We start from the raw sequence: 20,797 nt of genomic DNA, 5'->3' as shown, positions 1-20,797 counted from the left end.
TCAAAGCTCTGGGGCCCAACAGGGAACTGCAAAAAGTGGCTTTTTCAGAAAAAAAAAAAACACAAGATGCACAATGCATATGCTTCCCAGGGGACACATGGTACAGTGAGAGGCATGTCTCTAACACCTCATGGCTTAGGAGAATGTCATCACCTGCAGAGGAACCCAGGGTGCTCCCAGGAGCTTAGAGCCTAGATCTGAATGGGCTCTGAGGTCACCAACGTAAGACCTGGGGCTGAGAGAGAGGACACAAACCTCAATGAATCGCTTTGATTCTTTAGACAGGGGTTTTTCAACCTCAGCACTACTAACATTTTGGACCCGATAATTCTCATAGTGGGGGTCTGTTCTGTGCATTCTAGTGTATTTAACAGCACCCTTCTCCCTGAGATGTGACAATCAAAGTGTCTCCAGATTATCAGACTTCCCCTTGGTGGAGGGGGGGGGGGCGGCGGGGAGCAAAAATCACGCTCAATTAAGAACCACTGCTTTAGATAAAAATTAATCTTAGACTTGTTCTTTTTTTTTGCAATTCCTGAAATCTTGCTCAAACGTCTAAATGACCCGTTTTAAACACCAGTATCTGAACCCCGCCGAATGCAGCAAAAAGCAAATCAAGGAGGCAATTAAGTGGTGCCTAACTTGCTTCTTCCTTGCAGTTTCAATTGCATGTGGCCGTCGGCTTCCCTTCCTCCCCACGGTTTGAATCGTTGCTGTGCAGGGCAAAAACAGTGGCTGGTCCACCTCAGAGCTGGCCGCATTTCAATAACGGCTGGGAGGACTCTCATGGGGCTTTCCAAGCTTAATTAGTTCTTATTTGTAAAGTTCCTTAGGAAGCTCAGGCCAGGATTCTATGGGAAGTCCGAGTTACTAGGATTCTCGCCACACTCTTGAACATTCCGGCAGAAAAGAGCTCACAGGAGCGAGTGTGAATAGTGAAGGAGGCCTTGTGGAGCGCATTCGAGACTAAAGAAAGAGGGCAATACTTTCCAACTTTCTGGCCCTCCTCCTATTCTCCAGAGCAGGAAGTTATTTAAAGTATTTCCTGAACAGCTGAAGTATGTTAGAAACCTGCTAGCATTCTCTAAATTATCTCCAAGGAAATAGATGCTGAAGAATTTCTTTGCAACAAGGAACTTTTTGAGCTCTGCTGCCCATTTCTACCTGAATGGGGTGAATACTCTCACTCTGGGAACTGGTGACAATTGTCTTAGATCATTTTGATGTCACATTCAGTGTCCTAAACAACATGCCCTGGAGAATTCTTCTAGCACATTATGTATATATATTTATGAAGGGAGCGGGAGAGAGTTTGAATGAATGAATGAATGGATGGATGACTGAATGAACTTTCTTCACTAGGTAATTTAGCAGTATCGATAATAGCTTGCTAATTATCTCATTATCCTCAATCTTTGGGGCAGTCGGGGAGAACGGGTAAGAATGAGGTCAACTTTGATTTTAGGCAGAATTCTAGAATGGAAACTGATCAGCCCCATCCCACCTCTAGAGAGTTTAAACCTCCCCTGCAAATCAGTGTTGGGATGTTGGGAGCGGGGGTTGGGGGAGCAGGGTCACGGGACAGAGAGCCATCTGGGAGCCAGCTGTGACTTCGGCTAGCAAATTCCTCCAGTCTCTTATGAGAAGGGCAAGCGTGATTGGCACAGCAAAAATACCAGAGGAACATGGCAGTTGTTAACTCCAAAGCAAAGAACAAGGCCTAGACAGAAAGCCAATTCGTGAAGAGAATGACAGATCTGATTATGCTGCTGAAGGCCAGGCAAGTTCCCTGCCTCCTCATAAGTTAGGAACCAGTCCCCGGCAGGGCTCAGGATCCAGCACTTGGGAAGTAAGTGTGTGACTTGCCTCTCGAACACCTGCTGTTACCGTAGAGTCAGGACCTGCAGGGATGCTGAACTGAGGCCAAAGGGACAACTATCAGCCTCTGTCGTCTTGTTTTCCAGGGACAAAGGCACCACATTCTTAAGGGTGTTTTCAGTTCTGCTTTTGGAATGAATGTCAACCAAATGCTATTGCTTAGGGACAGCAGTTACAACTCCTATTTAACTAGAGTTCTTTGGTCAAAATACAGCCTAATTCATTGCTTTATTATTTTATTCGTTATTTTATAATGGGTCTTAAACTACCACATGAAGTAAGCTCAGATGGTGACATGAGAAAAAAAGCACACTACAAATGTGTAGAAAATAAACTGGAAAGAGCTACACCTGAAGTTTGTAATATTTTGAAGGTGGCTACACCTCTGAGAACTTAATTTTCATCAGGCTATAAGCTTCGTTCTCAGAAAAGCTCAGATGCATGTTATTTAACGGTAAACTTTACAATGTCAAGGGTTCACGGGCTCCTTTAAGGCCTATCCCGGATCTCGGGTTACTTAGATTAAGAATTCCTATCTATGAAAAAAACATACAATTCAATGGTGGAATTTTAGACTATTATTTTAATCTTTGTGATATTCTGTGTTTTTGCATTTTCTGAAGTTAGTATTACTTCTGTCACTAGGAAAAGTTATTTCACAAAGTTACCAAAAAGAAAAAAAAGGACTAAGTTTCATAGTCACTAGGATCTCTCATGATGGAAACATTGTTCATGGGGATGGGCAGAGACAGTCACTGGGCACCTGAAACTCTGGTCTAACTAAGTCATAGTTTTGAAGTCTTATTTCTACATGTTTTCCCACATTTTTCCTGTATTCCAACAGTTTTGCTAAAAATATGTAGCTACAATCAGGAACTGCCTTTTCATTCATTTAAAATTAATTTTCTTTTTCATCCAATTATCCCTCATCTTCACTTTTTATGGACAAGCTTCCAATATCTCTGCCTGAACCTGTTCAAGTTCTAAACAGTAAACCTTTTTCAGAGTAGAAAATAAAACTTTGCTGTCTCACAGCCACGTGCTTGTTCATTGAAGGAGCTTCTTATCACTAATAAGTAAAGGCCCATCGTTTATACTGACAAGCTTCCAGGCAAACATCACCGCGTAGGACTTGAGCGGCTCAGGTGGCCATTCTCATGGCCACTGAGAAGCTGGATGAGGAGGTGCTCCAAATATTTTGTCCAACAGAATTAAGAGAAAGGGGGACAGTGGACACAGGAAGAGAACTCAAGAGCTCTCACCTGGATAGCTACACTTTGCTAAAAGCTGGTGGGCCTGGGTCAGTTCCACTGTTCAAAAATCCAAACAAGCCTGTAAAAGGCCTAAAGGCTGACAAAACATCCAACTGTTGGATAGAATCCTATCACTGAATATAGAAACAAACCATGTAGTGATCTTGTGTTGATTTACATCTGATTGATAGGGGGAAAAAAAGAGTAATGATAAACTTTAGCCTATAAGGTAAAATATATTGAAAGAGATGTGTTAAAAGAACTAAATCTTTGCTGTTAAAAGGTTGAGAATTGCTGTTCTATGGCTATAATACTTACCTGAGATATTAATATTATATAGTAATATCTATACTTACTTTATACCAGGGATTGTGCTATTTTAACAGCCCAAACTTACTAACATATGGAAGAGGACTTGAACTCAGGGAAATGGATCTGGCTCCTAATTACTAGTCCATTCCACAGCAGCGCATCCCATCCCAGACCTAGGATGAGGAAAGACATTTGTGACTGTGAAAAGCCTAAGAGGAATGCATAAACTGATCGATTTAAAAGGGTTTGGTGAATACAACTCCTTCATAGTATTATGAAACCTTCCCAAATATTTAGGAGAAATTGGGTATTTATAGACACCAGAATTATGCTTTCAAACTATGCCAACATACAAACACTCAAAAGCAAATTGCTCTTCTGCTCTCAAAGAACCCTACGTGATAGCCTGTTTTTTTTATCATCTTTATTAGCTGGGGTTAAGACACTTATCAGTAATATTGCTAAAACACTTTTCACTTGACACTTTCCCTTGGGGGAGAGGGACACCGCATGATTTGGCCAAGTTCTGTGAATCACAAATTAGGTCAACAGCCCAATCTCAAAAGAAAGCACCATTAATGACATATTTCAAGGGCTTTCCACAATGAGCCAGCTGGGTTTTGGCAAGCTTCAGCAGGGTGGAGGGAGGCAAGCAGTCTGCTACACTTCCCTTAATGGCCTTCTAAACTTGGAGACCTGCATCTCACAAACTTTCTAACTATCCATACAAACAAAACAGGATTTTGCTTTTACCACTATTGACAGGATGGAAAAGAACATATCACTTTGGTGAACATACAATTTTGGTTCTGGAAGCTCAAAAAATAAAAATAAAATAAAAGAATAAAGTAATTTAAGAGGCCAAATGCTGAAGCAAAAGTCCTATTTAACAATGAGGATTTACTATGGCAAGAAATTATCCAGAGTTTATTTTTCCAGTGATCACACAGCCACAGAAAGATTGAGGGTGAAGGAAAAACAATCAAACCACCTTAGGAAATGGAACGTTTATTTCCTACTTTGTTCCAAAAATAGTAGCTTGATAGGATTTAAAGTCATGGTACAATGTAACAATTTTTTGATAAACTATCTTTCAGCTCTATTTTTAAAACTTATTGGGGTGACATTTGTAAATAAAATTATATAGAATTCAAGTGTATAACTCAATGATACATCATCTGCAAATTACACTGTGTGCAATGTAACAATTTAAGGAATCAATACTTTGTGAAATGTTTAACACTGACGTTCAATCTTTAATAATAATGCTATTCTGTAAAGATTTTTGCAGCAAGTAAAATGTTAGCTTTTACTGATATTTGCCTCATGAAAATTTAAGTGTTACTTTCCCATCCTTACCTACAACTAATATAAAAATGAAAGTTATAGACAAAGATATAAATTATTAAAGTCTCAAATGAGATTTAAAACTGCTAAGAATTTAGTGCATTGATAGAAGCAATTTAAACATTAATACTTCGTAAAAAAAGAAAAAGTTGGTAACTATATAGTGTTTAATTGGACTTTAAACATTAAGCTAGATATGAAAACTCAAAGATAGAATTTTATCCAGTTAAATTCAATAAAAACATACAAATGCCTCTATGGGTTTTAACAACTCCAAGAAAACTAGCATGATAAGAATTTTATCTAAAATATGAAAATGTATTTTTGGAAATCAGCTGTCTCCTGTCCATTACTTCATACTGAGTCACGCTTTTACTCTAACAAATCCAGACCTTAAACTGTTTATCAGTGACAAATCCAGACCTTAAACTGTTTTTCAGTGGTATTACATCAGTCCCTCCCAAGCCATTAGGCTTCGCCTATCTTCACAGAAAAAGCCTCAGGGTGTCCAGATTTACTTCTACATTATCTAAGTTAGAGACTTTTGGATCCGGCATCCAAGAAGAGACTTACGCTGGGAAAAAGGTAGGAAAAAGCAGAAGTGGAGCAATAAGCTGGGAAAGGGCAGTCTGTAAAGCCACACCCTTTTGTCCTTTCTCTTCACTCTCCCCTTAAGGGAAGGCTTGATACAGAGAAAGTGAGAAAAAGCCCAGGGCTCCTAACAAGATGCCCTAAGCTTAGGGAACCACATGTAGTGTGGTTTAGTGTTCCGGGTTAGGAACCTGGCTGCAGAAGGAGCTTTAAATTAGCATTAGCTAAAGTATTCTCTATTTCTGCAACCAAACTTTCCATTTCATGGAGGAAATTTTGATGAACTGGGAGAATATCCTTACACTTGTCCCCACTGAGAGCAGGTAAATGAAAATGTTACATTGTATTGCTGACTTGAAAAGCCATCTTATTAAGCACCCTTAAAGGTCATTAATCACCTTTAACTAGTTTTCAACCCAAATCCTAACCTCCACCACTGTAGCTTGTCTTCTATGGAAAAAAAAAAAAGGCAAAGTTATGGATTTCAGCAATGTACACTTAGTTTAACATCACTTTTCTACTAGTCGAAAAAGCAAAAACGCAGTAGTACTTTTAAGATGCATTTCATTTTTCCTAAGACTTACGGGGTACTGTAGTTAACACCCACCCCAATCCATTTCCTATTCTGCTAACAGCACAGCTATTCCATACAGTAAGCTTTCAACTCAACTGCAAAAAGGAGCACCTGAGGATTAAAGAGAAGATAGGATACCTGGACCCCACTCCTTACCAAATAAACATAAACATAACTTCTGGGAAAACACTTTGCAGGTGATGCCAAGATTAAGCCTTGAAACCACTTTCAGCCTTGGAATTTGGGAGGAATGAATTTCGTTTGTAGCTCCCACGAACTCATGGTTAAATATAAGATTTTTATTCCATCTCCCTGGCCATTGAGATTTGAGACTGGCTGAGGGCCTCTGAAAAATTTTTTCTGGCTAGTATAAAAAGGATGTGAAATCTGGAAGTGCCAACAGCCATTATTACCAAGCGGGGAAGCAGCTAGAGAAAAGCCAGAACTGGGAACCAGACAGCAAAAATGTTATTACCCCTGTACCCTTGATGACATCATGAACTTTACATCAAATGTCTGTAACCAGAACCGCATCTCTAGAGTCACATCCGTTTTGGTTCCATTACCCTTCATGCGGAACCTAAGAGCTCCAAATTGGAAAGCAAAACATAGGCATGGTAAAGTAACAAAAAGGGTGGAATTTAATCTTTATTTACAGGACACTACAAGATATGAAATTCCACATAGAAATAAGAAACCCATTGAGAGACGCTTTGTACAGTATGTACAGTTTGGAACTGTTCAAGTATAGTTTTGTTGTAAAAAGTGCTACAATAACAAACCACATTTAAAAAGAATTCTTAGTAGAGAAACAGTAAGACAAACTTATACCAAACAGTGCACAACAAACAACTTTATGCCCCAGCTGTACAATCTAGAAGTTAAAGGTCCCAGGAGTGCCATCCTGGACTTGGAATGTATAGCCTTCAGAGGTAGTTTCTGGTACAACATTTTGATCTTCCTCTTCCTGAAGTAGTAAAACAAAAACAAAAACACCAATATAATCCCGTAAATATGGCACATTTCTAAGCAGTAGTTTGTCTAGAAGTAAATACTATAGAAGTATTTACTCTGAAGTTCTTTATCTATACATATCATATTTAATCCTGTACCAAATTTCAATACCTGTAACAGTGGAGGGAAGGTAGGCTGCTGAAACCTGCCAATTTCACAGTGCCCAGGAGGGGAAGGTTCTGAATGGGTTAAGGAAGGCTACTTGTCACGTCACTTTAATAGGAACTGCTTATTAGGCCAGAGTGTGGTCAGGAGGTTGGCCCACTTCTCCATCAACTCCTACACAAACTTACTCTCAACATATTCTAAGATCCCCAAGGCTATTCATTTCAAAGTAAATTGGTGATTTTTAAAAATCTCAAGTTAAAAATATTATCATCAAACCAAACATGAGAGGAGCAAGTATGTACATTACTTATACTGATATTTTGCTCTATTTAACAAGGGTACAAGGCTCGCTAAAAGTGCAAGAGGTAAAAAGAATCCTATAGGCTTGACCCTAAATGTGTATTTTCCAAGTTCTTATATTACCATGTTACTCACCTCTACAGAGAAATACTTCTCAATCAAGTTCAATGAAGCTTTGTACACAGACTCATTTTCATGGTTTTGTAGAGCTTCAATTTTGTCCAAACCTCCACATTCTTCAATCATTATACTAAGTTTCTCAGTTTCACCTAGTTTCTCAGCAGCCTGAAAAAAAAAAAATTCCAAGTTTACTGGCATATACACATACACACTCTATTTCAAAGAAAACAATGTCTGTTTGAGTACTAATATATCAGACAGAAAAACACTTGACAGTTCCTTCAACCCTACGAGATAAAATATGAGTATCTCCATTTCACATTTTTTAAAAATTCAAAGTGATCAGATCTGTACTTGCTTTTAGCAACTACTTCTGTAGCTTTTGACCAAAGAGATCTTCGAATAATTCTCAACTTCTGTGTTATCAAAATCACCAGGGCGACTTTAAAAACGACACTATATCCAGGTTCATTGGTCTGTGATGGGAACAGGAAACTTGTTTTGTAAAAGCACCCAGATAATTCCAAAGTGTAGTCACGGTTGAGAACCATTATCTAAGGGCAAAGATAGCCGATGATGCATAAAAACAAATTTCGATGACTGAATTATTTGTTGATACCAAGAATTTATTAGGTGTAAGAATATTGTGGTTAAATTTTTAAATCCTTGACTTCTAAGAGATAAATTTTTACAGATGAAATAATTTATTTGCTTCAAAATAATTTAAGAGGCTTTGCTTAGATGAGAGAGAATAGGAAAATAGGTCAAATGTTGACAAATTATCTTTGGTGATGGATACACACCAGGGATTAGGCTAGACTCAACTTCTGTACATGAAAATTGCCGTAATTAGAAGTTTAAAGTTGTTGCATAGGATCTACCTACCATTAATCACTGTGACGAGATACAAACATGCTAACATGCTTAGATCAATTAGGAAGGAAATATAATTACATAACAGTTGTTCTAATTTAATTTCAACAAAATTCAGGAGGAAATTGGGGAATTAGTTTTTTGACAAATAATTAAGAATAGTGTTCACGTATGAATCTGACTTCAGTTCAGGTTACATCAGGCACTTGTCATCTCCTTATCTTTTAATCCCTGTCACACCTTTTACCAAGAGTGCAGCTCGCATAAACAGGCTTCCTGATTCTGTGGCCTACTGGGTAAACTTAGCTGCCTCCACCCCACCCCAAAGCCCCTTTCCCCCATATAAACAGTAAGCTAATTATCAAGCCCAAATTCAAATAAATTCCACCTTGTTAAGATTCACCTGAAAAATATTTGAAATGGCATCCAGAATAACCAGAATAATTTTGGTATCTTTCGCAGTTAAGAGGTTCATCAGTGGTTCTATTATGCCACAACGAACGAGGTATACAATCTGTTCAACCGTTCCACCACTTGTATAGTTGGTCACAGCCCATACAGCTTCCTTTTGTGTCTTAAAGTCTGCCTAATAAACATAAGGAAACAGATTTATTTCAGAATGGTTGTAAAAACAAATTTCCAAAAGTATTGTTTTAGAAAAACAATAACTAAAACTATTAATTGGTTCCATTGAACCTTAAATGAAAGAGATAACTGGCTATTATTTAGCAAAGGACTGTTAAGAACCAAACATTGGTACATTAAGAATCTTACCGAGCAGTCTTACCAAATGCCCATCCATAAACACTAACTATCTTCTGATTAAGGTCTGAGACTTCAGGTATTACCTTAGAGAGAACGCCAATGAGGAATGGGACTAATCCATGATTCACGACTTGCTGTATCTGGTCCTGGCGGCCAGCTGTGATGTTAGACATTGTCCATGTAGCTTCCTTCTGAATATTAGTTTTGGAGTTCGTTAGCAGGCTTGGAAAGATGGCAAGTGCTCCCGCATCTATAACAACCTGAGTCTGTTCATCTGTCCCAGTGACAATATTTCCTATGGCTCTTAGCGCAGGAGTCTGAAAAGAAAAAAAATGTTGATACTAGCAGTTATCTTTCATTTTTCCCAACATTGCTCAAAAATTCTATACCCTAAATGTTTTGACAAGAGGCTCGTCGTGGCCTAAAGTAGACAATATGTCAACATTAATATCGACTGATAATGCTCCTCATACTTCATAGTCTTGTCTGAACGTTCACAACTTACCACAATTGGCAATTCAGTAGCCCCTAGGAGTTTCACAAGTTGGGGCACAACTCCTGTTTTCACGACCATTTCAATCCGTTCATTTGGACCATCAGTAAGGTAGGAAATGGCCCAGCAGCTATCTGCTAATACCTCTGGATCATCGTGATGCAAGAGGCGAACTAAAGTAGGAAGAATTTGCTCAACAGCATCTAAGGGGGGTGCAGGATTCTTATTGCGACAAAGGTTTGAAAGCGTCCAGGTAAGATTACGTAAGTAACCACACTGGGGAAAAAGAAAAAAAAAGAAATGAGAGATCCTGTTTTTTGAAGGGGTGGGAAAAATTAGAATCAACAATTAAGTAACTTCACTTATTTTAATAACTTACTGCTAAAGATGACATATCAGGAACTGCAAGAAGAGCCAACAGTGGGTCCACTGCACCATACTTGATAACCAAGTCTCGGAAAACTGAACCATCACCTGAAAAACAAGGCGGTTAATCATATCTGAGAATGTTTGTCTTTGCATTAGACTCTGGCACACCCAGTCACTGAACATTCTCAGAAACTCCTTAACTTATTCAGATGCCACTTTCACCACTAATAAGCACTGGAAACAAGCAAGTTCAAAACTTGACACAAAAGTCACTATTACTTATGACAAGGCACTTCTCCCAGCCTCAGCAAGATTAGAGACAGTCTGTCAAAAGAATTTAAAATGAAGTACCTGCAATGTTTCCTAGAGCCCATACGGCTTGTTCACTGATGTGAGCATGGGGCGATGCCAAAAGAGAAATGAATGCTGGGATAGCACCTCCGTCAACTACAGCCTTGGTCTGTTCTGATGTTCCAGAAGCAATGTTAGTGAGGGCCCAAGCAGATTCAAACTGAATGGGACTACAATCAGTTCTGCCCAAGAAGGACACAAATTTTGGAATCAAACCAGCCCGGATTATGTTGTCTATGGGTGGCTGTTTTTCCCTAGAAAGCAGTTTCCTAAGGGTAAGCAAAAAGAGAAACAAAAGTTAAACGTGATTAACAAGTGAAGTTTGTGTAAAAACCAATGAAAAATGCAATTCAAGAGTCTGAAACTTTAGATAACCTTTTACAATAAAGCAAACAAATGCTCAGATATCCTGGAATTGGAAAGGAACTAGCACCATACACACATATCCTTAACCACCTTTTTTCCAAAATAAAAATATTACTAGTTTTGTAGATCACCTTCCTCTCTGCATCCTTGCAGAAATCTTGCCACATTTTACAAACGTTGACAAACTGATTACACTCAGTAAATTTAAATTGTGTTTCTCTGACCAAGTGAGGTTAAACATCTTTTCCATGATCTTTTGTCATTTGGATTTTCTGCAGTTATGCTCGAAAAATTATTAATCCTTTCTGTTAGGATGTCAGAAATATTTGTGTATAGTGATAGTCTAAATACTTATTTTCTAAATGGTTGTACCATTCTAAATGGATGTGCCAATCCCATTTACTGAATAATCCTCCCTTTCCCTGACACTGACTTGAAATGCCACTTTGACAAAAACTTTGCAGTTTTCTTTAAAAGTATACCAAAAGGTGAATAGCAATTATCACTGAGTGTGGGTGGGACTTTTGGCATTATAGAAAATTATAGCTGCACCTAAGAGATTTTAATGAAGATAGGCCTATGCGTGGCTTAAACCATTACCCACCAACATCATCAGTCTCTTTTCACACCAAAAAATCCAAAAAGGCTAATTTCTTAGGTTACCCAGGCTATAACAGACAAGATTTACCTAGCAGCTTGAGTAGCTTGGAGTTGGTTTTCCAAATTGTTGCTGTTTATGCCTTTGACAATGTCATCAACAGACCAATTTACAGTGCCCTACAAAAACAGTGAAATTTATCATTTTTAAAATTAAATACAAACATTAAAATCTCCACTTGCCATTGTGAAGACATTTTTAGATCTATAATCAGTTACTAAATTTTTATTAGCTCTACATTTCATTTTGCCTGCTAATTAAATATTCATCATATAGAGAACAATTCTCAAACTTGGTGTCATAATTTACCACAGTCTGTTACGAAGTATACCAGCTTTTTGTCACTAAAAAGGTGACTGAACAATTAAAAAAATAAATTAGAGCAGTTTGAAGGTTATTTCTACATTAGTCTCAATCACTTGCATGCAGATATGCTTTTAGTGAAAAAAGAATTGAGCTATAGGCACTGTGCTGGGGATTTTCTCACCTAACTTTGTAATCTATGCATTTCCATGGTACAGTGCTGCAAAGACGTTTTATATTGTGATCACAGTATAAAGGTTTGAGAAACAATGCTATAGTTAACTAGAGAAAAAGGGATTTAAGTACAATACTCAAGAAACAGCACATAGGTAGCATTCAATTTTAAATAAAATGTGGAGCGCTAAAGAAAATCATAATGTGAAAAAAATTAAGTGCCCAATATTGTTGAAAGATGAAAGAGATAAATTTTAAAATCTAAGATGTGTCTAATTTACAAAAAACCTTCAAAGCATATGGATTTGAAACCATCGAAGTTGTTAAGCAAACAAAGACTATGTCTAAAGCTGTCTTTTAGGAAATATTTAGGTAAATAGTATGTGGCATAGAATGAAAGGAAAATAAATTAGGAGACTACTAACAATATTTCAGGAGGAAAAAGATCTGAACAAAACTGGTGACAAGTACCATAAACTAGAGAATGTCAGCAAAAAAAAAGTTAGAAATAAGCCAGAAAGTGGTCAGTTCTGGACACGCTCAACTGGCATGGTCAGGTCAAGGTACTGAGCTGGCAGCTGTAAATGCAGGGAAACTTGAAGGGAGATCAGAGCTAGAGACGACTTTGGAATTAGCCTCAGTAGATTACAGAGTGGGCAGGAAAGAAAACAACCCATCAGACTTACTGATTTGGAGTAGGAAAAACATCTTCACAGATTTTATAGTTAAAGTCATTAGGCTAGGATAGTTTTAAAATTTCTAAGCCCCATACTGATTTTCTGGGTTCATCATAACTCATAAACTAAAATATAATTACCTGGTTGTTGCGGTTTTCCTGCAGTGGAGAAGTAGCATCATCAGGAAACGAGCTTACATTTCTCCTTTTCAGCATCTGGTCATCCTTCTTAGCTTTCCTCAGTTCCACATTAACTTCTATTCGGCGCCGCCTCATTTCCTTGGGAAAAGATAACATATTTCACCTATCGTTTCAGTTTTTGTTGTAAAGCGAGGGCACTTTTCCCCCAAATTCCCTCAGTTTTGACCCCTTTCCAAATATCTTTCCATTCAAAAAAATACTATCCAGAAGCAACAGAAGGTACTCACTGTACTGTCTTTCCCCTTGTTCTTGAATCTGTTGAGGCGGGCAGCTGGTGAATTAGCATTCTCGTTGGTGGACATGGTTGAGACAAAGGGAGAAAGCTGTAAGATGGGGGAAGAGAAAAAAATTTCCCTTTTATCATTTTGCTTTGCCCATAATAAGGGCATTAATAGATACTTCATTCTTTTTTCATACTAATTCTTCTAAATCTTGTGTGTACTTCAGCATTCAAAATTTAGACTGCCCACAAGCATTTGATAACTACCATATTGGACAGTGCGCCTCCAACTCTACTATGTAGAATCTATAAACAGCTAAAGGCAAAGTAGGGGAACTGAGCTTACAGTTAAAATCTGTCCTAGGCGCAATACATTCAGATCCTCTGGAGGCTCTCTCTACTAATAGTCTTTAAATGGCCAAAATAGGTATATTTTCCACACGTGAAAATTAAAGAAAAATTTGGTTCATTATTACATTATGGAGTCTTCCATTACATTTCCTGTCAACACTGAAAATTTGCGATGCAGTTCTCCATCTTAAACATCTCAATCACATTTTCATTTCCAGGAATTTCAAGTGAATGCACTTAGGCTGATATCATTCAGACTCAGATACTGAAGAGCAATCTCCAAGAGGTGACAAAAGTAAAAGGGCGCCTAACAATCTATCTTTATTCCATTATGTTTCTTTAAGAAATTGACACAGCCAACCAAGTCCTACATGTTAAGAGAGAGTTCTTCCAACCGCCACCTCCATTTCCAGCCTTCCCCTGCCCCCCGCCCCAGGGAAGATGCAGCGAGTAACCAATCGGCAAAGGAGGGGCCTGAGAGAGGCTCCGGCCTCACTCTAATTCTCTGGGCCGCGACGCGCAAAGGCTCTGGATGAGGTTCGCAGAGCCTCGGCGGCCTACAGCCCAAGTACTCATACCGCGAAACAGACCCTTCGTCAACGAACGACGCCCAGAAGGCTTCGTGAACGAGGGAGGCCAAAGCCAGGCCGGGCGTGTACCGGGAGCCTCCTCTCCCGCCACCCACAAGCAGAGCGCGGCCTGGCCAAACGTTACCACTCGGGCCGTGCTGGGACCGGCGTTCGTACCTACACAGCCGGCTCAGGGTTTCACAGGAGACGGTGAGGGGGCGCACAGGCTGCGGCTCGCCTACTCCGAAAACGTCCACCACGGATCGGCCCGAAGACGGTGTGGCTCGTGCAGCCGGCCGGCGCGATTTAAATTTCCCGGTGACTCCGCATTCTGATTGGCTGGTTCGAGCCCACGGTGTGCGTCCATTGGTGGATTTGAAAAACACGTTGGGCGGGGGAGCATAGGGCCTAGCCCGAGAGAAAATAGCATCGCGAGATGAGGGAGCGGCCTGGCAATCCCAGAGCGCTTAATAGTTCAGAGTGAAAAGACTCCAGATCCCAGCATGCAGCGCGAAGGGCCAGTCCTCAACCCCGCCTTGGTCTGAGACTAGGCCCTTTGCAAAGGGTTTGCGCGGGTGAAGTCGCTGGACGTTTCCCTGGGCGGCTTCCTTAACCAAGTACTACAAATGATTCCCCAAATCATGCTTTTTAAAATGTTGATATAGAAACTTACTGCTATGCATAGTCTCCCTGATAGGACACAGATGGAATTTGGCAGGGGTTTATGACCATTATGGAGAAGAGGGATTTGGCCAATTGGTATGGCTTTTTAAAAATTTTTTATTTTTTTAAACTTGCGTCATAAAAGACTACTTAGAAACCACAAATATGGTAACGGAAGGTTCATTATGCCCGTTTCTCTAGATATTCTTTTATTTTTAAATAATGTCAAATACAAAATAATTGGAAATCTTTACCCAGATTTACCAAACGTTAACACTTTGCCACATTGGCTATTCTCTCTCTCGCGCCCTCTACGTATATTTATATAGTGTTCAAATTTTGCCAATCGTTCTATGCTGTATTTTACACATTTCTGAATAAAATGTTTGCATTTTCTTGTCATGTACATTTTTTAAGTATCAATGATGGTTACCAGAGCATTGGGATTATGGGCCATTTTTTCTTCCTGCAATTTTTCTGTATTCTAAAATGGTATTTCTAGAAAAATTAGGTTCTTTTTCTATAAATAAACTCAAACATTGAACTTTGTGCATTCTTGCAGGCATTTATGCCAGCCTCATTCATTGTGTAGCAGCCATGGGGTTCACAGGTCGATTCTACTCTCCTACTCAACCAGCACAATTCCATCCCCCTAAGTGCAGAAATGTGGAAGAAATTCGCCCCTAAACCAATCACTGCAGGGCATTCTCTTGGCTACTGATGGTTCAGGGGCATACATGTGACCTAAATTCACCCAGTTGGGAAGGCTATGCCTTTTGATTGGAGGTAGGAAAGCAGGCTCTGTTCCTGAGGGGTGTGAGTCCTAGGAATTTGAATAAGACAATTGTAGAGAAACCAGGAAAGTTCTAATCAACTGCCTGCCCTACCTCTGAAGGTTGCAGTTACATGACTTTGCAATTATGTCTTCCAATACATTTCCTTTGTTGTCAGTTTTTTTGTTTTTGTTTTTGTTTTTTTTGCTGTAAATATCGAGTATATGCCCAGAAGTGTTCTAAGTGTTTTACCTATATTAACATTTAATCTTCACGACTCTGAATCGTGAGTAGTTAAGTAACTTGTCTGTGTTTATACAGCTAATGAAGTCAGAGGTAAGGACTCAGATCCAGGCTGTCTGGTTCCAGGATGCATGCTCTCAACCACTATTCTGTACATGCACCTGAAAACCTGAAACAAATATAATGTCAAAAGTGAAAGTTGCCTTTGAAAGATATACCGTATTGCCCTTGGGAAGCATATACCCTCCATTCTTAGCTACTGTAGTTTGGAGATTCCGCAGAGGGTCTTGTCTAGCCTAGGCCAAATAGTACATTCCACTCCCCAGATACAGGGATTGGTGATGAAGATGTAACACTGTGGAAGAAAATCTTTACTGAGGCCTTTGAGAGATACTCTCTCTTCCACAGGACTGTGTGTTGTGATGTGAGCCTGAGAATGTAGCTGCTCCAGAGAAGCAAATCCAAGTGTGATCAGGTCTGAATAATCTTAGTTTGCCTGTCAGTCATTCTTTCAAGTAAAAACTTTCGAGCGAAAAAGGAGCTAGTTTAGCCTGCAACTCAAACACTGCACAAATGTTTTCCTCCAGAGACTACCACTGTATTTTGGTACAAAGAAGTGATTTATGCACACATCCCATTTGTCACATAAAATATTATAAAGGTGTGTACTCAAGGGTTGATACTTAATACAATTAATAATTCTTATAGTATCATCAAGGATATAATCCTAAGTGAAGCTGGCTCTCCCCCACCACTAATACCCCCACCCCCGACAGTTTAAGTTGAAAATACCACTGTTACTAGTTGTGTCACTGCCTAGATTCACTAAGGTGCCAGTTTTACCCACCATCGCCTCTGTACCATCAAGTGCTACACGATTTGTGAAGTATTATTCACTAATAATGTCTTAGTTTTCATGAAAAGCATTTCCTGGATGACTCATGGTCCACAGGTAATAAAATAGTGGCCTATAAGATTTAAAAGATTCATACCAAAATTTTAATGACGCTTAACTGAATGCTAGAATTATGGTCAATTTCAATTCTCTTCGTTTGGCTTATCCATATATCACACAGTTTTACAATGAACAGGTATTATACGTCTAAGAAAACGAAAATTTGTATTTTAAAAAACCACAAATGCAGCATCTTTACACGCTACAAGCCTAGAGATATTGTGCATGGAACCAGAGAGTCTCTAAATCTTTAGAATTAAAAAAACTAGAATTATGGTCAATTTCAATTCTCTTCGTTTGGCTTATCCATATATCACACAGTTTTACAATGAACAGGTATTATACGTCTAAGAAAACGAAAATTTGTATTTTAAAAAACCACAAATGCAGGATCTTTACACGCTACAAGCCTAGAGATATTGTGCATGGAGCCAGAGAGTCTCTAAATCTTTAGAATTTAAAAAAAAAAAAAAATCAGTATTTTGTATTTAGGGACCGTGTTCTATCCATTTTCCCTTTAACCGAGAGGTAAACAGGACACGGGGAGGAAAATAGATGTAGATAAGTGGGGTAGAAGGGCAGATTTAAAGACAAGCCTGTTCACCCTGGAATCCCACAACAGTCTACAGCACATAATAGGTTATCAAATTAATGTACGTTGACTAAATGGAAGAAATAAAGAGAAGGAATGGGCTGTAGGCATGGAAAGGTTGAAGGGGGTGAGGGAGGACTTTATGCTGTGCGAGGGGCCAGTGGCAGAGGAAGGTCCAGGGAAACCGTAAAATGCAGACGCCGGCGCCCACCTAGGTAAACAGAATTAGAATGGATGGAGTAGAACCATTGGAATTTTGTTTTAAAGTTCCTCTGATGCGCCTAAGGGGCAGCCAGGGAAGAGAACCTTCCAAGAACCACGGGCAGACAGGAGATGAGCGCCCGCGAGCGGACCACACAGTGCCGGGCGACGCGGGCAGGGGACCCACGCGCAAGCGCGCCGGGGGTCTGCCTGCGATCTGGGCCAAGGGCGCAGGCGCGCGCTGCCGCCGTTGGGGGCGGTTCCCAAAATACACACCGCCCCACGCGAGGCCGCGGAGCGCAAGGGCGGGGCGCGATGATGACATCGCGTAAGGAGACGGAGTGAGAAGCCGGATCCTGTGGTGACCCAGTGGCCTAATGGATAAGGCATCAGCCTCCGGAGCTGGGGATTGTGGGTTCGAGTCCCATCTGGGTCGCACGAAGTTCTATTTTGGTGAAGAGAACAATGATGAAGAACACGGATGGCGTAATAAAAGTAGATTCTGAAATGAGGTTATTTTGCCTCTCCAGTGATCTCGAGGATGATTGTATTTACAATTAAGAAATGCATCTTCGCGTTTTAAAACCATTGCAAATGAGACCGAGTGAGAGCTAAGATCTGACCCTAAAGAGGAGTATTTTTCTTGCTTAACTTTTACTTTTGAAAGAAAAAAACCGACTGAACATATGGCATCACCTCTTTTTCTGTCTACCTTTTCAAACTGAGTTTCACCATGGCAGCCACACATGCAATACTTTCTCCCCATCTATCCCAAGGGGAGTGTGAGCAGATCCAACTGTGCTGTCTCCAAACATTTTATTTCAGTATTAGGGAGCGTTTATAGAAAAGAAACTGTGCTGTTACAACACACAAATGTAATAAGCATAATTTATGGTTTCTGTCCCTAAACTATTGTGAACAACAAATTGTAGTTAGAACATCCTGTTTGTATGTGTGTTTTATTTGCGAATTAGCGTTATAAAAGAAATACGATCAGAGTTTAAACATTTCAGATCCGTTCAGTTGACTATCTTGAAAGTTTAAATTCTTCTTGCAAGACTTATAAAAGAGGAATATCACTGAGTTAACGCCTATTCCAAAACTTACTCAACACGAAATGCAACGCAATGTCCTGGATTTCAGCCTGAAACAGAAAAAGGACCTTAGTGGAAAAACTAGTAGAATCAGAATACAGTCTGATTAGTTACCATCAATGTACCAATGTTGATTTCTTAGTGGTGACGTGTACGTGATAGTGGAAGATGTTAACATTAGGAGCAAATGGGGGAAGGGTATATGGGCGCTCTCTGCCCCATCTTTGCAACTTTTATGTAAATCTGAAGTTATTCCAAAATTAAGGACCTTAGTGGAAAAACTAGTAGAATCAGAATACAGTCTGATTAGTTACCATCAATGTACCAATGTTGATTTCTTAGTGGTGACGTGTACGTGATAGTGGAAGATGTTAACATTAGGAGCAAATGGGGGAAGGGTATATGGGCGCTCTCTGCCCCATCTTTGCAACTTTTATGTAAATCTGAAGTTATTCCAAAATTAAATGTTTATTAAAAAAAAAAAAAAAACCTAAGCAACCAATGGAGAGGTTTAACTAATATCCTCACACCCCTTTTTAAGATTAGGAATGCACTACTGAAAATTTTAAACCAGAACACATTAACAAATGAAGACCACGGGATAATTTCCAGCTCCATTCCTGGTATCTCAGAGTTGGTGACCACATTAGGTTATTGCATGCAGTAGGTGAACAAAAAATCCAAACCAAATTGTCTCCTGCCTCCCACCAGTAGACTGGATCTGGGGACAGTAGACAGTGACAATGTCTCCCTGGTCCCCAAAGGTAAGATTGCTCTCATAACAGAATGCTCAGCCCTGAAAACTGGGCAGCTCAAATTCTTGGGTTTTCTGCCCTTCGGGTTTCTGCCTAGGCCTCCAGCATGCTCACCTGACCCTCCCACCTCATTCCCCTCCTTCGACCTCCCTCTCAACCCAGCTCCTTCTCGCTCGTAGATGTTTTGTGGCTCGCTCGCCATGGTGTATTCAGCTGAAGTCAGTAAACATTTACTAAGTGCCTACTGAATTCTCCAGTTTCAGGTTACCTGGTGCAAATTCCACATTTTCCTCTTCCCTCACCTCTGTCACCTTCCCCATTTCTTTCTTCACCTGTGTCAGATGAAGGGTTGTGACTCCGCCAGTCCCAGGACAGTCTCTCTCTCTGAACCTATCCTCTCTACCCTCAGGAAATTGTCTGGCACTTAATAAACACTCCGAAGCGATAGGCCCATTAATTACCTCTTGCCTAGGCCTTTAGCTTCCTCCTCTACTGGCTCTTTCCTCTGAGCCCCCAAACATCCTACCATTTCCCCATTCCTTAGAAGCTCGCCCTTGGTCCTGGACCCCTCACGTGAGACCTGGGTGTGTTCTTCCCACGCAGCCACACTGATCCATGGTGGTCTCCACAGGTCCACTGTCTCCTTTTCTCCACTTGCCACGCCCCCCTCACTCCCCTGCCGCAGGGCACACTCCTTGACAGTGACCTCTTAGTTGGCAAATTTAAGAAACACCTTTCAGTCCTCATCTTGCTTGACGTCACTCTGAAGTCTGAAATTCTTGACCAGTTTTTCCCTCTTGAAACACACTCTTTTCCCAGGCTTCCAGGAATTCTCTCTTTCTGTGATTCTCCCAACAACTTCTCAGTCTCCTTTGCTAGTTCCCTCTGTTGCCAACAGCAGAGACAAACTAGTCCAACCTAAGCAAAGCAAATGAAAATTCACTGGAAAGACCTGGGGACAGGAGGCGCTCACTAACCAGGGGAGCAAAGCTGGAGGACCAGGCTTGGGAACGAGCAAGAATTGAGGACACACCAATGGCCTCCCAAAAGCAAGAATCTGGAAGCACAGTGATTCTCAGAGGTAGAAACGCCTGCTGCCATCACTGCCCCATGTCATGTGGCTAGAGCTGCAATAAGTGCCTATGATACTTTGCTTTGTCCCAGGACACTCGCTCCAGAATCAAGGTTCCAGGGGAAAACTTACAACTGGTCCAGCCTGAATATGGACCTTTCTCTGTTGATTCACAGGGCCACAGAAGAATTAGCCTCCTACCAATTATTCCCACAATGGAGAAGAGGTAATTCCTTAAAAGGAAAAAGAGAAATGCTCGTTAGCCATGGAAAACACCAGCACCTTTCCTTAGCACAAATTTTGTACATTTTATTTTTAGTATTCTGTATCAATTGTTCTGTCACCACTGTTGATTTTAGGTGACGTAGACTGGGATTTTTTTTCTCTTTAAACTTTGTTTTAATGGATCTGAAAGTTCTGTGACAGATTTTTGGTCAAGTTGTTTCCATTAAAAAGTACTGATTTTAAAAACTGATAATTTAAAACTACCACACATAAAAGAACCAAATGGTCCACAAAACATTCTCTTTTTTCCTTCTGAAGCTTTTACAATGCATCGTTATCATTAACCAGTCTTTCACTA

The 20,797-nt window shown here is 40.1% G+C and overlaps 1 protein-coding gene and 1 non-coding gene across 2 annotated transcripts; one reads left to right on the top strand and one right to left on the bottom strand.

Moving 5' to 3' along the window:
* Positions 1–6,573: 6,573 nt before the first annotated feature.
* On the bottom strand, positions 6,574–14,269 carry KPNA2 (karyopherin subunit alpha 2). Its single transcript, XM_006912296.3, has 11 exons — positions 14,044–14,269; positions 12,954–13,049; positions 12,667–12,804; positions 11,403–11,491; positions 10,349–10,617; positions 10,008–10,102; positions 9,641–9,904; positions 9,219–9,452; positions 8,774–8,956; positions 7,513–7,662; positions 6,574–6,922 (listed from the first exon to the last, which is right to left on the bottom strand). Exons 2-11 carry the CDS (start codon positions 13,026–13,028, stop codon positions 6,830–6,832), a joined length of 1,590 nt encoding a protein of 529 aa, XP_006912358.1. The 5' UTR covers positions 13,029–13,049; positions 14,044–14,269; the 3' UTR covers positions 6,574–6,829.
* A 3,387-nt stretch (positions 14,270–17,656) lies between these two features.
* Positions 17,657–17,729, top strand: TRNAR-CCG. The gene has a single exon. It is a non-coding gene; the product is annotated as a tRNA-Arg (tRNA).
* The last annotated feature ends 3,068 nt before the right edge of the window (positions 17,730–20,797 follow it).

The sequence above is a fragment of the Pteropus alecto genome, unplaced genomic scaffold (assembly GCF_000325575.1).
Source record: "Pteropus alecto unplaced genomic scaffold, ASM32557v1 scaffold134, whole genome shotgun sequence".
Taxonomy (NCBI): domain Eukaryota; kingdom Metazoa; phylum Chordata; class Mammalia; order Chiroptera; family Pteropodidae; genus Pteropus; species Pteropus alecto.
The sequence above is the reverse complement of the archived record's forward strand: the minus strand, read 5'-3'. Positions and strand labels throughout refer to the sequence as shown.

Bases quoted from the DNA above. Each gene is read 5' to 3' on its own strand.
- KPNA2 (XM_006912296.3), bottom strand. From the start codon at position 13,028: ATGTCCACCAACGAGAATGCTAATTCACCAGCTGCCCGCCTCAACAGA. The intron at 10,618-11,402 runs GTAAATCTTGTC...GCTTACCCTTAG, and splicing joins CAAGCTACTCAAGCTGCTAG to GAAACTGCTTTCTAGGGAAA. The intron at 7,663-8,773 runs GTGAATCTTAAC...TTTTTTTTTCAG, and splicing joins CCATTTCAAATATTTTTCAG to GCTGCTGAGAAACTAGGTGA.